At 23.4% G+C, this 12,651-nt stretch overlaps 1 protein-coding gene across 1 annotated transcript; it reads right to left on the bottom strand.

Moving 5' to 3' along the window:
• Nucleotides 1-232: 232 nt before the first annotated feature.
• Nucleotides 233-8,134, bottom strand: LOC145846858 (homeobox protein Meis1-like). Its single transcript, XM_082953440.1, has 13 exons — nt 8,077-8,134; nt 7,875-7,968; nt 7,482-7,667; nt 5,424-5,565; nt 5,032-5,088; nt 4,642-4,692; nt 4,189-4,416; nt 3,659-3,731; nt 2,341-2,486; nt 1,656-1,732; nt 1,032-1,090; nt 689-808; nt 233-453 (listed from the first exon to the last, which is right to left on the bottom strand). Exons 1-13 carry the CDS (start codon nt 8,132-8,134, stop codon nt 233-235), a joined length of 1,512 nt encoding a protein of 503 aa, XP_082809566.1.
• Between the last annotated feature and the right edge of the window lie 4,517 nt (nt 8,135-12,651).

Below are 12,651 nucleotides of genomic sequence, written 5' to 3'. Positions count from 1 at the left end.
ACAAAAATCTAGTATCACTGCTAAATGAAAAATTTGTTTGTGAGAAATAGAATTCAACGAACAACACTTAACCCTAAACGTCTAATCATTTTAAGCTACTGAAAAAATTGCCTAATATTTTTAAAATTATCAAAACTTATTAATAAATTTTGATCAAAATAACTTTCATTAAAGAAATTTTTAAAATTTATGTATTTATACATTGCCTGTTAAGTGATCAGTTGCCAAGCGACTAGAAAGTGGGCCCCGAATAATTACCAGACATCTGATAGCCGTGGTGCACTGCAGTAGTGCCATGGTGAACGTAGTAAGGGTAAACACTCGTTTGAGGTTGGTTGTGTGGAAGAAAATTCATAAACGGAGGATGAACCATGGGATGAAGGTTTGGAGTTCCTGGTTGATGTTGATTGTAATTGTTTCTCATTATTATTTTAGCAGACATCCCTTGAAATCCTAAAATATAATTTAAGTTGTTTTAATAACTCTTTTCTTAATATCTATTTTAACTACTGGTCAATTTTTCAATCATAGTTGAGTTTTGTTAATTTTAAAAATTAATTTTTAATTTCTGCTGTTACAACTTTTTCGAAACAAAAATAAAGTTAATAATAGATAATTATGCTTATTTTTGTATATATTCATACAGCTAATTAGCTTCTCGATTATAAGTCAAATATTAGTAACATACTTTGATCCGATATACCTTGAAACCTACTCGCTATAGGATATCTTAATTGATGTCCTGAATTAAATCCACTGTTTACTTGTATCTGGTCTTGAGAGGGAACGTTCATCATTTGCTTTGAAGCTTTTTAAAATAAATATTTTTTCATAATGCAGCTTATAAACAAGTATACTTATAAATAACCCAAATTGTCAATAAGTAACTTTACAACTATGTGTTGTTTAAAAAAATAGAGAAACAAAATTTATGTTATTATTTTTAAATAAATGTACGAATTTAACGAACAATAGTTAGTAAAAACTTGATAAAAGTAAGATAAAATAGTTTAAAACAACAAAAAAGTAACCTGCTCTGTAACGCTGATCAATCATTGGCTGTACAATCCTCCTACGAGCATTTATAAACCTGTAAAAGAAAAAAAATAGTTTGTATCAAATAATAGTGAAACTTAAAAGTTATTCAGTAAAAAGCATTATCTACAATCTTATCTTTGATAAATATACTTTATTTAAAACTTAAAGGCCTATTATTAAACATTTATAACTTTTATTTTCTGAAGGTTTAATAAAATAGCTCGACTTTAAATACTTGGCAGATATATCTCATACAACAAGAAGACCCAAGTTTAACTTTTTAAAGGAAAAAATTAAAAATATATAAATAAAATTAAAAACATATTTATAAATAAAATTTATTATAATGAAACCAAGCTCAAATAACTTTAATTGTTACTAGTTGCACTTGACTTTTATTACTCTCTTGTTTAAATTATAATTACTTGGTTACTTTATAAATTGTAAAGTCCTATCTCTTGTTAGCTTTTTACTCTACTGATGAGATCTGCTCGAAATATATATTTAGTTGACTGACTTTTGCTACAGTGCTAAATGGAAAAACTTTTACATTTAATTTTGCTTAAAAGTTAAAAAATACACGTACTACGAAAGGTAGTATTATAATTTTAACTAACCAGCTAGCTATTTGTTTTAATGTCAGTCCGGTTTGTCTTGCTAAAATGTTCTTCTGCACTTCTGATGGATAAGGATTCTAAGTTAAATATATATAAAATTAAAACAACTATAATATCATCTTAGTGTAATCTAGTCAATTAATGCTTCATTCATATTATATATATAACTCTTATGTTCTTCAAGAATTTAAAGCATGGTATTGATAAATAAAAAGAATAGTTTTAAAAATAATTAATATGTTAAAATAGTACGGTTGTTATAAATAGAAATAAATAATTTAGAATTAAATAATCAAGAATAATCAAAAAAAAAAAACGACCGATAAATTTTAAAATCTTTTTAAATTCTTTTTTTTTTAAACACAAAACTAACAAATTTTCATTTAGTTATGTATTAATCACAAATTTTTTAAAGCTTTAAATTCCGTTCCGTTTAAATAAACTTATAAATACCATTAGCAATAAATATTAAAGAATATTAAAAATATTTAAAACTTTAATTTACAAAATAATAAAAAAAAGTAATGAAAAAAGAGCTATGATTGAAGTTGAGATGGCAGTTTTAATATTTGAACTACGTGAACTAAGTAGTGAATATTTTCACTAATTCTTTTTAAATGAACTACGTGGCAGATTTAATATTTCGCGTGTATAGCAATACTTTTGAATTTAATTTGTATCTAACAGTCAAGTTTTTAAAAAGCCACGTTCTCAAGATAGTTTTTGTAGATTCTGGAAAAGTCACTCTCGGTTTCCTTAGTTTGTTGTCTACTCTTCCACTTATGAAACCTTCACTGTATTCAGATAGCGTTAATCCTTCCAACTTATTGCCTAAAAAAAGTAGGTAGACATAAAGTTTAATTATTTATACTAATACAATCTTTATAACATAAACATTACTTAAAACTCATGTTTTGAGTAATTATTTAAGAAAATTTAGAAAAAATGTTATCCTGTAGGACAAAAATAACAAAACTTATTTTATACAAAATCACAACAAAAAATGAACATTTCAATTACAGTTTATTTTGTCAGTTTAGATAATTATAACTTTCCGGCTTTTTAAAAAGTACAAAGGACTAAGAAATTAAGTAAAATATCTTGTTTTAAGAATATGATTAAAAGTAATTTGTAGAAAACTATGACATAACTTTTATTGATGTTTTACACAAAAATATGAAAAGGTTAATATAAATTTAGATTTGTTTAGAGGTTAGTAGCAAAGTATTAATACAAAACAGAGACATGTGTCTTAAAAAAAACTAAGAAATTATACTTTTTACTTTATTTTATTTCTATTAAATTTTTTTTTTATAATTTATTAATAATTATAAAACATTTTTGAGGTTTTGTCCATAAATTAAAAATTTTCCGCATAAAATGACATAGTATGATAAAAAACAAAAATGTATAAAAACTGTTGAAGAATTTTTGTAAATTTTTTTATTCATAACAAAAAATAGCTTGAACTTTCTTTTAAAACTTTCGTTAAATTCTTATTTTAATTTAACATGTACAAATTTATACAATTTTTATGATAAGATTATTAATTTAACGGTTCAAAAGTTTTCAAATATTGTTTTTGCTGATTCCAGTAGCATTTACGATTCAAAATTGTTGTTATTTTTTCATTAGAGTGTAATAATTTAAACTTTAAAAAACTTGACAAAAGAGTGTAAATTATTTTAATTTTTAATTGTCAAAAAAGATTAGCATTAAAATAAGTATTTTTGAAAGATTTAAATATTTCAAACTTTTATGTAGTTCAGCTAGAATAATAGCCAAATAAAAAAGTAATTTAAAATTTTATATATATATAATATATACATAAATTTACAAAACAATGTAGATTTTTAATGATTAAAAGTTTGGTTTTATTTAATTTTATTAACTAAAAAGTATTAAAAATTAATATTAGCTCGCTAAAGAGTTTATTAGATTCAAATATGCTTTGCTCCGTTATAGGTTTATGACTGACAAAAGTTTTTACAATTTAAATTCACCTTGAAAAACTTGTTGTGGTTCTGCTGTTGCCGTAATAAATTCTTTTGAATGACCATTTGGTGAAGAGAGAAGCTTTAAAATATATTTAGCTATCAAACTTGTAAAACTTTATCAAGATCAATTATTGGTACGTAACTATTTATGTCAAACTTGTTAAGAAGTGTAAAGTAATTGACCTTGATGTTTTTGTTATGATATTATAAATGAATTTTTTAATGATATATCAACCAATTTAACTTGACTTTAAGGTTAAGTTTTATCTTCACCAAATGTGCGAAAATATGGTCTTGTCAATCAAATTAAACTCACTAATTAAGGAGAGTAATAGAATTTTTTTTTACTTTTTAACTAAGTTAGTCTAATATATTTGTTTTAAAATACTTTAGATAAACATTTTTCATAATTATTCACTCCCTAAATGCAATATTAACACATGCTCATACATGTTACTTAGTTTGAAAGTTCAGTAAAAAAACTAAAAAAATGTAGATGCATTGTTAATACTGAAAATCATAATTGAAGTTTAAACCTTATATTCTGCATTTTCATCCATCGATGGTATATTTTCGTTGCTGAGGTCTAATGAGCTATTACCGAGAGTAGTTGACTCACTTCTAGAGTTAACTTCATTTTCAAAACTCCCTAGAAATCGGTTTTCCAATGATGGAATGCTACTTGAAGTAATGTGTTCAAATTTTAGTGTTTTTCTAAAACGGGTGCTGTAATTTGATGTGATATTTTTACATATATCTTCAACCTGGAAAATTTAAATTCTTTAAAAAAGTATATAATTTGAAGTCAATCTAGTCTAAAAACTATAATAACTTTTAATTTTTAAAGTTGTGATTTATATTGAGACATAAATATAAATTGTTCGACTTAAATTTCTATCAAAGAACTGAAGTTGTTTTGTGATGATTTTATTTAATAAATAGACAATTTAAAAAATCATTTGTTTTAAACTTATTAATAATAAACTTACTCTTTCCACTTCTATTAACTGGTTTTGAAGCACAGTAATTGCAAGAACCATCTGTATACAAATAGAACCAAAATAATAACCATAAATTCAAAATTAATAACACAAAAAAAACATCATTAAGTTATTAAATATAGTTATAAGAAGCTTTATAGGTTTATAGCTAAGTTTTTTTTTAATTTTTAACAAAAAAACTTTAGATTTTTCTGAAAAAATTAGTCAAAAATTTTAAAGTTTTATTACATCTGAACAAACTATATGGTTTTGTTCAAGTTTTTTGTATTATAATTCTATTTCCACATTTATATTGTTATACCTTATCTAGTAAAATCATAAAACTTATCTGAGTTTTATTTTAAGAAAACAAGTCGACTGTTTTATTAGTTAACTTACCAAATGATCTACTTCATTGTCTGGATCAAAACTCCACGTACGATTTTCCTTTTGCATCTTAAAGTTATTCATTTAATAACGATTGAAAACAACTTGCAAATTAAAGGTTACTAAACCTGCATCTTATAGTTTCCTTATATATACTAATTTCGTTAAAAAAATACTAAAAAATAAGCATTTTAATATTAGGTAAACACTGTATACACTTATAAAGCTAGTTAAATGTTTTAATAGAGATGCTCTCTACAAGAAATTATGAACATAAACAAACATTATTTAAAACCACAATGAACTTGTTTTTTAAATCCTATGTTTACTTATCTAAGTCAATAGGATAGTTTACCAGTCATTAATACACTAAAAAAGAAAGTATATCAAATTTATGTATTAACCCCTTCGGCAAACAGTTCGATATCATCATCAAAAGATTGTGACGTCGTAATACTTGTGACGTCATTTTGTGAAGTTTGAAGTTTGAGGGTTTTCAGTTCGATCTTTAGAAGTATGACTTCCAACAATGGATATAAGGCGTGTCTGTTGATGTTATAAATGACTAGGAACTAAAAATAATTTAAATAATATCAAACTAAAAATTTATACTTCAATAGTTTTTTTTTTATTATTTAACAGCTTGAAATTAATTGAAATTGCGTCTAATTAAATTTAAAACCTTTATTACAATTATAACTATACTTTTATAAAGTTTAATGATAATGTGTGAAGCATTTCATGTTTATTATCGTTTTATCCATTATATATTAACTGTGTAGAAATTAATTTCTGCAATTGTTTTTTTAAGTTTGATTTTGATAAAGAAATAATTTCTTGTTTTTTAACTAATTTTCATAAAATGTTATTACTGCTACTTAACACAGAATCATATTTATTATTTAAAAACGATTATTTTGTTAATAACTAGTTACTGCCGTACTCAAAATATGTATGTTTTGAGGCAAAATGTTATCAAAAAATATTGAATATCAAAAAGTAGCTTATTAAAACAGATACTTCCAATCGTTTATACTTAGTTTGTATTATTAACTGAAACACTTTAAATTATAAGATATATTCTTGAAAAGGTCACAAAACAATCAATAATAATTATAAGTATATTAATACTTTAAGTAATTTTAGACCAACAAAAAACGATAATAATACAGACAGCCTTTGAAAAGCCATAAATTTGAACACAGAATAAATTACTTAAATTATTATTTTTCCAACATGCTCAAAATAGTTTTATAATTTATCAAAAATATTAATAAAGTTGAACAAAAATTCATTAAAACCTATATAAAATACTTACGAACGTTAAACTGAAAGTATAACATTATTTATTTTGATTAAGCACTTTTATGGTTTGTAAAAAATCTAAGTGTAAGCGCAACTGGGGAAAAACTAAAAGTAAGAAAAATATTTTACATCATGTGTTTTTTAGACATATATTAGATTGATTGTCGTTAAAGTATTTCAGGTAATTTTTCTTTCGCTAACATATTGGCAATTATAAGACGAATTATTACTGCATTTTACAGGCGTTTAAAAACTTTCTTTATGTTTTTGAACAGTTTAAATAAAAATCTAGTAAAGTTTATAAATAGAATTTTTTTTGATTCATACAAAATTTTTATGACAGGTTCTAACACAAACTAAACAACTAAGTATGCATACCTTAAGGCCATCAGCTAATTTTCCAAGTATAGTACATTTTTGGCAATTAATAAACATTTAGAAAATTAATATAAAACTGTTTAAATGTTTCAGTTCTAGTTTAGAAATATATTAGCAAACTCTTTTTTATTAGAATCTAAGCTACAAACTAAAGTTTAAAGTTCTCTTTTAATTGGAATACGTTTTCACTAAACTATATTAAGTCTCTACAAAACTTTATCACTTTAAAACTTAGTTGAGCTGATTTTTTTGAAATTTAGCTGTTAAAGTATAATAATGAATTCATTTTCATTTTCATTTTCTCAGCATTTTTTTTTTTTTGAAACTAATCATGCAAACAAAATTAAATTTTAAACTTATAAATATAACTTGAACACAAACCGCAAGTATTAATAGATTTTTTTTAGTTTCTTATATTTTAAGCCATGTCAACAGACTCATTTAAATTTAAGAAGTTAAAATAAAATTTTTAACCTTAAGAATATTAGGAAAACTTCTGACTTTAATTTTTTTATTTACTTATTTACTAATTTAAAAGTAGCTTTTAATTTGGCTGAAAAACTTAATTTGCTGACAAACTGATTAAGTATAAAGTTTGTAATAACAGGTATGAGCCAATAAGACTTTTTAACTCATAAAATATTTATTTTAAATCGCGTAGTAAATTATTTTGTGCGAAGAGTTTTTGTTTTGTGTAAAAAATTGGTAAATTAAAATAAAACAAGCAAGAGTAATCTAAACAAACGCTTTGATTTCAAACTAAAACAATTTAAACAAACTTGTAGATAGCGTCTTTATTGAGAGCCATTTCCAAATAATAGTTATCAGTCGTTTCTTCACATTTTAGATGATCGTGATCAACACTATAAGGGTTGTTGTGATTTGAAACTGACGATGTCAAACAGTTACTAGGATTACTCAGATTTTTCTGTCCAATATTTTGTTGTACAATGGGGATTCCTAGGCTACAAATGCTGTTAGTTATTTTATATTTTCGTAAAAAACAAGCTACTGATTTACATCAAAAATTTTTTTTTTTCAATTCAACATTTATAAAAATAACAAATAAATAATCAACAAAGTTGTTACAAAAGCAGTTTATATATTAATAAATTTGTTAAAATATTATTTAAAAAACACTTACATTAAAAATTAAAAAAAATACAACATACCTGTTATTGAAGTCTTTGTTCAATCTAAGATTGGAAACCTCGTTTTCAGATGTTATTGGGTTTAAAATATTTTGGTGGTAAGGTGATGTTTTAGCTAAGGATGTAAATTGGGCCTGGTTATTATGATCAGAATTAATTGCGGACGTGTCAGGTTGTTCACAAATGTTTGGATTTATAATACCAGAAACTTAGGTTTCATTACTTTCTGGTAGTTGTTGGTTCAACTCCTTTATATCGATATTAGATGGATGAGGTACCATTTTTTTATAAAGCTGTTATTTAAAACTTTTATTATGTGTTCTAATATGTAGTTTTAAAACAGTTGTGAAAAGGTGAAAACAGGCTCTAAAAAAGTTATTTATAAAGATTAATTTAAGATTTATTTATTTTATAGGTTAAATTTTTTACATCTTAAAGATAAAGTTAAAGTAATAACTAACTTTCAACAAAATAAACACTTGCATGAAAATTACAATTACTAAAAATGCAAGAATTTTTTTTTATAGATATTGTTTTAGTTTGTTTAATTTAAATAAAATCAAATTAATTGATTGAAACTTAAATACCTTAAATGTCAACATTTTTGATTAGCATATTCAAGTTTACTTCTAAAGATAGTTATTTATTTATGACGGGTTTGTTAATAAAAATAGTTTCCTAAAAATTAAAATTATTTCACATATAAAGAATTAAACTTTATGTTTAGTGTTGATTAAACAAATTTTAAATCATAAGGTTCTAATTTATTTTCTGATGTCTTCCGTAACAAAAACTTAAGTTTTAAATTAGATTTTTGTTTTATATTTGAAGTTATCTCAAAAATAAAATAGTTAACTGTATCCTTCTCTTTAATTTATGCTTTGTTTTATAGTTACTTTTATGTTTGTAGTAATATAATTTAGCTATCTAAGGTTTCTAGTTAATAACAATTAAATTATTTTAACATATTTTCAGTCATTTTAATAAACTGATTAAACTTTAATCTCAAAAAAAACTTTTAAAATAATTTTACTTGTTTCATCAGTACACTTCATTTTATTATCAAGACAATTTTTATCTTAGTTTTAAAAAGGAAAAATGATATATAACTATTTTTACCAAACTGTGGTTTTATAGCTACACTCCATTAAAAACATCAACTAAAACTTATAATTTAAAAACTAATTATAAAATGTTTTTGTGAGAATAGTTGTTTTATTGTAACTAAAATATTTAAGGGAAAAAAAAACAGTGACTTTTAGTAAACTCATTGAAATTCACAACATCAACTGGTAGCTGATTAAAATTTCGTCACATATCATTCGCTTGATTTAATTTGTATGTGTAATATGATATCTTGCAAACTCACCTTTTAACATTTTAACAACACCAAGTAACATGATACAAAGTTACCTGCTTATCAAAAACACTTTTTAAACAGTTAAAAACAGTTTTAGTATAAAAAACAATTGAAAAAACTTTATTTAAACACTTTCTAAGAAAATAATGTTTTTTAATTATTTTCGTCGACCTCACATGTAGTATAAACACAAAATAAGTAAAGAGATTATCATTTTTTGCTAAACTTGTAATCTTTGTTGAAATTTTTTCCATAAACTCAAATATTTATGACACTTATTTTATAAAAGGATTAAAATTAAGTCAGTTTAGACTATCGCAAACGGATTAATAAACTTAGTCAACGAAACTTTAATAATTTTAGACTACACAAGCATCATCACGTAAATAAGACAACTTCTAAATTTTATTCTTACACTCTTTAGCCGGTGATTAAGAAATCTATTTATACCATTTAAAAACTTAAAACTTGTTTTTAACTATAAAGCACTTTCTAAGATTTTAAAATATAGTATACAAGTTTCTACTAAAACTTGAATAGTTTTTTTAGACCGTGAACACACTTTGCTGTATAAAACAATCTTTTTCTTAATACAACTAAAATAAAGCTAGAAACTTAATGATTTATAATCGAACTAAGTTTTAATACAGCTATCTTTTTAAGATTCAACTAAAATATGTAAATTAATGTTTTGTGAATTTCTAAAATTATACCTATAAATAGAGAAAAGAGAAAAAAGACAGAAGAGCGACTGTTAGCGGCCAGAATAATTTTTCACAACATGAAATGGTAGCAATTTTTCGTCAACTCTTAGCACTCAATTTTTGCATGAACTTTTGTTTATAGGTTTAAGCACACCTTGTAGGTTTAATCAAAACTAAATTTGAAAAATGTTTGCGACACAATACTATACAATCTTAAGTTAGTAACTTAATTATCAAAAGTTATTTTTTAGACAATATAAGGTTCTTCAACTTAGATCACCGACCACACAAGTAGTAAAGAATTAAAAAAAAATATGAGAAAATCACTTAATTTTTCATAAACTTGTAAACTTTGACGTGAGCAATTTTTCACACATTCCGCGACTTAATGACGCCTCTTTGACCGAAAATAAAACTCAACAAATATTTTTAGCCATTGCAGGTGGCAGATGTAAGTTAGATAATATCTAAAAAAGTTAAACCAAGACCACACATTGTGACGTAACAAGTTCTAACGATTTCGCGAATCCTTTCTCCTTCGCCGGTGGTCAGCTAACCTGTCTTGTTCTATGATTAAAATAAAAAAAAAAAAAAATTTTTAATGTCAATCTAAAATTAATACGTTTTAAAGTTTTACTGCAAAAAATTAAAACTGACGGTGATTTGAAGTTTTCTTGAAGTTTTTAAAAAGTTTTTTTAAAACATACTAAATTGCAGCAATTTATTTAAAAAAAAGCAGCTTAAACAATTTATTAACTACTGCTGATGGTTTGATATTCTAAAGTAAAACCATATTCTATTTTCTCAATTCTGATTTTTGTTACTAACATCATACTATAACTAATTTTTTAATATTTTTTGAAATCATTTTACAGAGATTAAGTTTAACTAACATATCACTAATTATATCTGTAAATAATGATTAATATTCTTAAATAGTTTTGTTTAAACTTCTTTAAAAGATCAATATTTTAAGAGAATGTATTAGTTTTTATAAATAGCAGAAATACTAGAAACTTAAAATAATTTGTTCAACACATATTACTCTTTGTCGTCTATACTTAACTGATGAATAAAATTTTTATCGGTACATAAGATGCGAATTGAAAATTTTCAGTTATAAAACATAATTATTTTTAGTTTACAGACGGTCTAAGTAAAAAACAAAACCTGTCAGCACCTTTTTGCCTTGTAAATTAACCAGTTTTATAAATACATTTCTGAACGCATTTAAAAACCACACTACAGTTTTTGCTTTTTATTAACCTTGTTTGAATCATTATTATATTTTACGAATGAAATTTTAAGTTATTAAGCTTCTTTTTTGTTATAAAAATTAAATAAAGTTTATTTTGACTAATTTGTTTGTGAAATAATTAGTATGTAACAAAATACTTTCCAACACCTTTTCACCTTATTTGTTAAATATCAATTAACCAGTAGTCATGTTAGAATAATTACTGAAACTTAATATTTGAAACGCTATCAATTAAAATGTTTATTTTTCTCCAATTAACACCTGATTTAACTTTTTATTTGATTATAACATGTTTTTCAAAAAAAGCATTTTTCAGAATTACAACAAGTATTAAAATGTTTACTTTTTTTTTAAAAAAAGATTAAGTTGTTCTTTTAAACTAACACTGTTTTATTGTTGCTACTTAACTAGTTTTAATGTTGAATTCTTAAACGTATTTAATATTGTTTCACCTAATATTAGCAAACAAGCAAATATAGTATAGTAACTTGATGAAGTATAAAGCTAGAAAATTTAATAAGGTGTACTTTTTTTTTCCTGAATAATCAAAAGAAAACTTGAAAAAATAATAGTCTAAAAAAATATTAAAAAATTCGAATAAAATTTAATTTTTTTTATATACCCTTTTTAAACTTAAGAAATCGCTTTTTAATAAAACGAAAATTGAACATTTTCTTTCTTTTGAACCACTATTTTAGACAAATTATATTAACAAAAATTTTAAAACTTTTATTTAAAATTTTTATTTGAGATAAGTTACACTCAGTTTGAACTAATCAAAAAAGAAACTAACACAAAAAGCTAAAAAGCATTAATAGAATCAAATCAAATAACATCTTATGAAAATTTCTTTAGGTATAGATATAAAACTAAAACATTTGAACAAATTCTAAAAATGTATTTTAATCAATTATGTATAACAATAACAATTTGTCAAAAAATTGCATTTTTTTATATTTATTTTGATAAATCACCTTATTTTATGGCACGAGTTAATAATATGACAGACACATATCTTATTTCCACATAAGTAGTAAGTTTGCCACATTCACAACCAAGATGACTATCATGAAAATCAGTGTTTTGTACTAACGCGTAAATTAATTTTAAAATAACAGGAATTTTTGTTATTAAAACTATATGTTGAACAATTAGTATATAAAAAATTTCTTTATTCAAAAGTTGTGATAAAAAATTTTAAAAAGGCTAAAATAACAGTTACTTTCGAAATGCTTTTAATGTTTTTAATACGAAAATCAGTATTAATATTTAGATACTTTAAATTTGAAACTTTAAATTTAATTCATTTAAGTACGAAAAAAACTTTTAAAAAAGCTGTTTAAATAATTTTTTGAGAAATTATTTTAGCGAGATTAAATGGTCAAACAAGTTTTTAAGATTGCTTTATTAAAAAAAAAGTTCATACATGAATTGTTTTATAAACTATATGTGTTTTATTTTTTTTAAAGAAAATTT

Source organism: Thalia democratica, unplaced genomic scaffold, assembly GCF_965202585.1.
Source record: "Thalia democratica unplaced genomic scaffold, ktThaDemo2.hap1.1 HAP1_SCAFFOLD_691, whole genome shotgun sequence".
Lineage (NCBI taxonomy): Eukaryota > Metazoa > Chordata > Thaliacea > Salpida > Salpidae > Thalia > Thalia democratica.
This window is presented reverse-complemented; position numbering and strand designations above follow the sequence as displayed.

Bases quoted from the DNA above. Each gene is read 5' to 3' on its own strand.
- LOC145846858 (XM_082953440.1), bottom strand. From the start codon at position 8,134: ATGGTACCTCATCCATCTAATATCGATATAAAGGAGTTGAACCAACAA. The intron at 5,089-5,423 runs GTTAATACATAA...AATAACTTTAAG, and splicing joins TCGAACTGTTTGCCGAAGGG to ATGCAAAAGGAAAATCGTAC. The intron at 454-688 runs GTATGTTACTAA...ATTATATTTTAG, and splicing joins TCAAGGTATATCGGATCAAA to GATTTCAAGGGATGTCTGCT.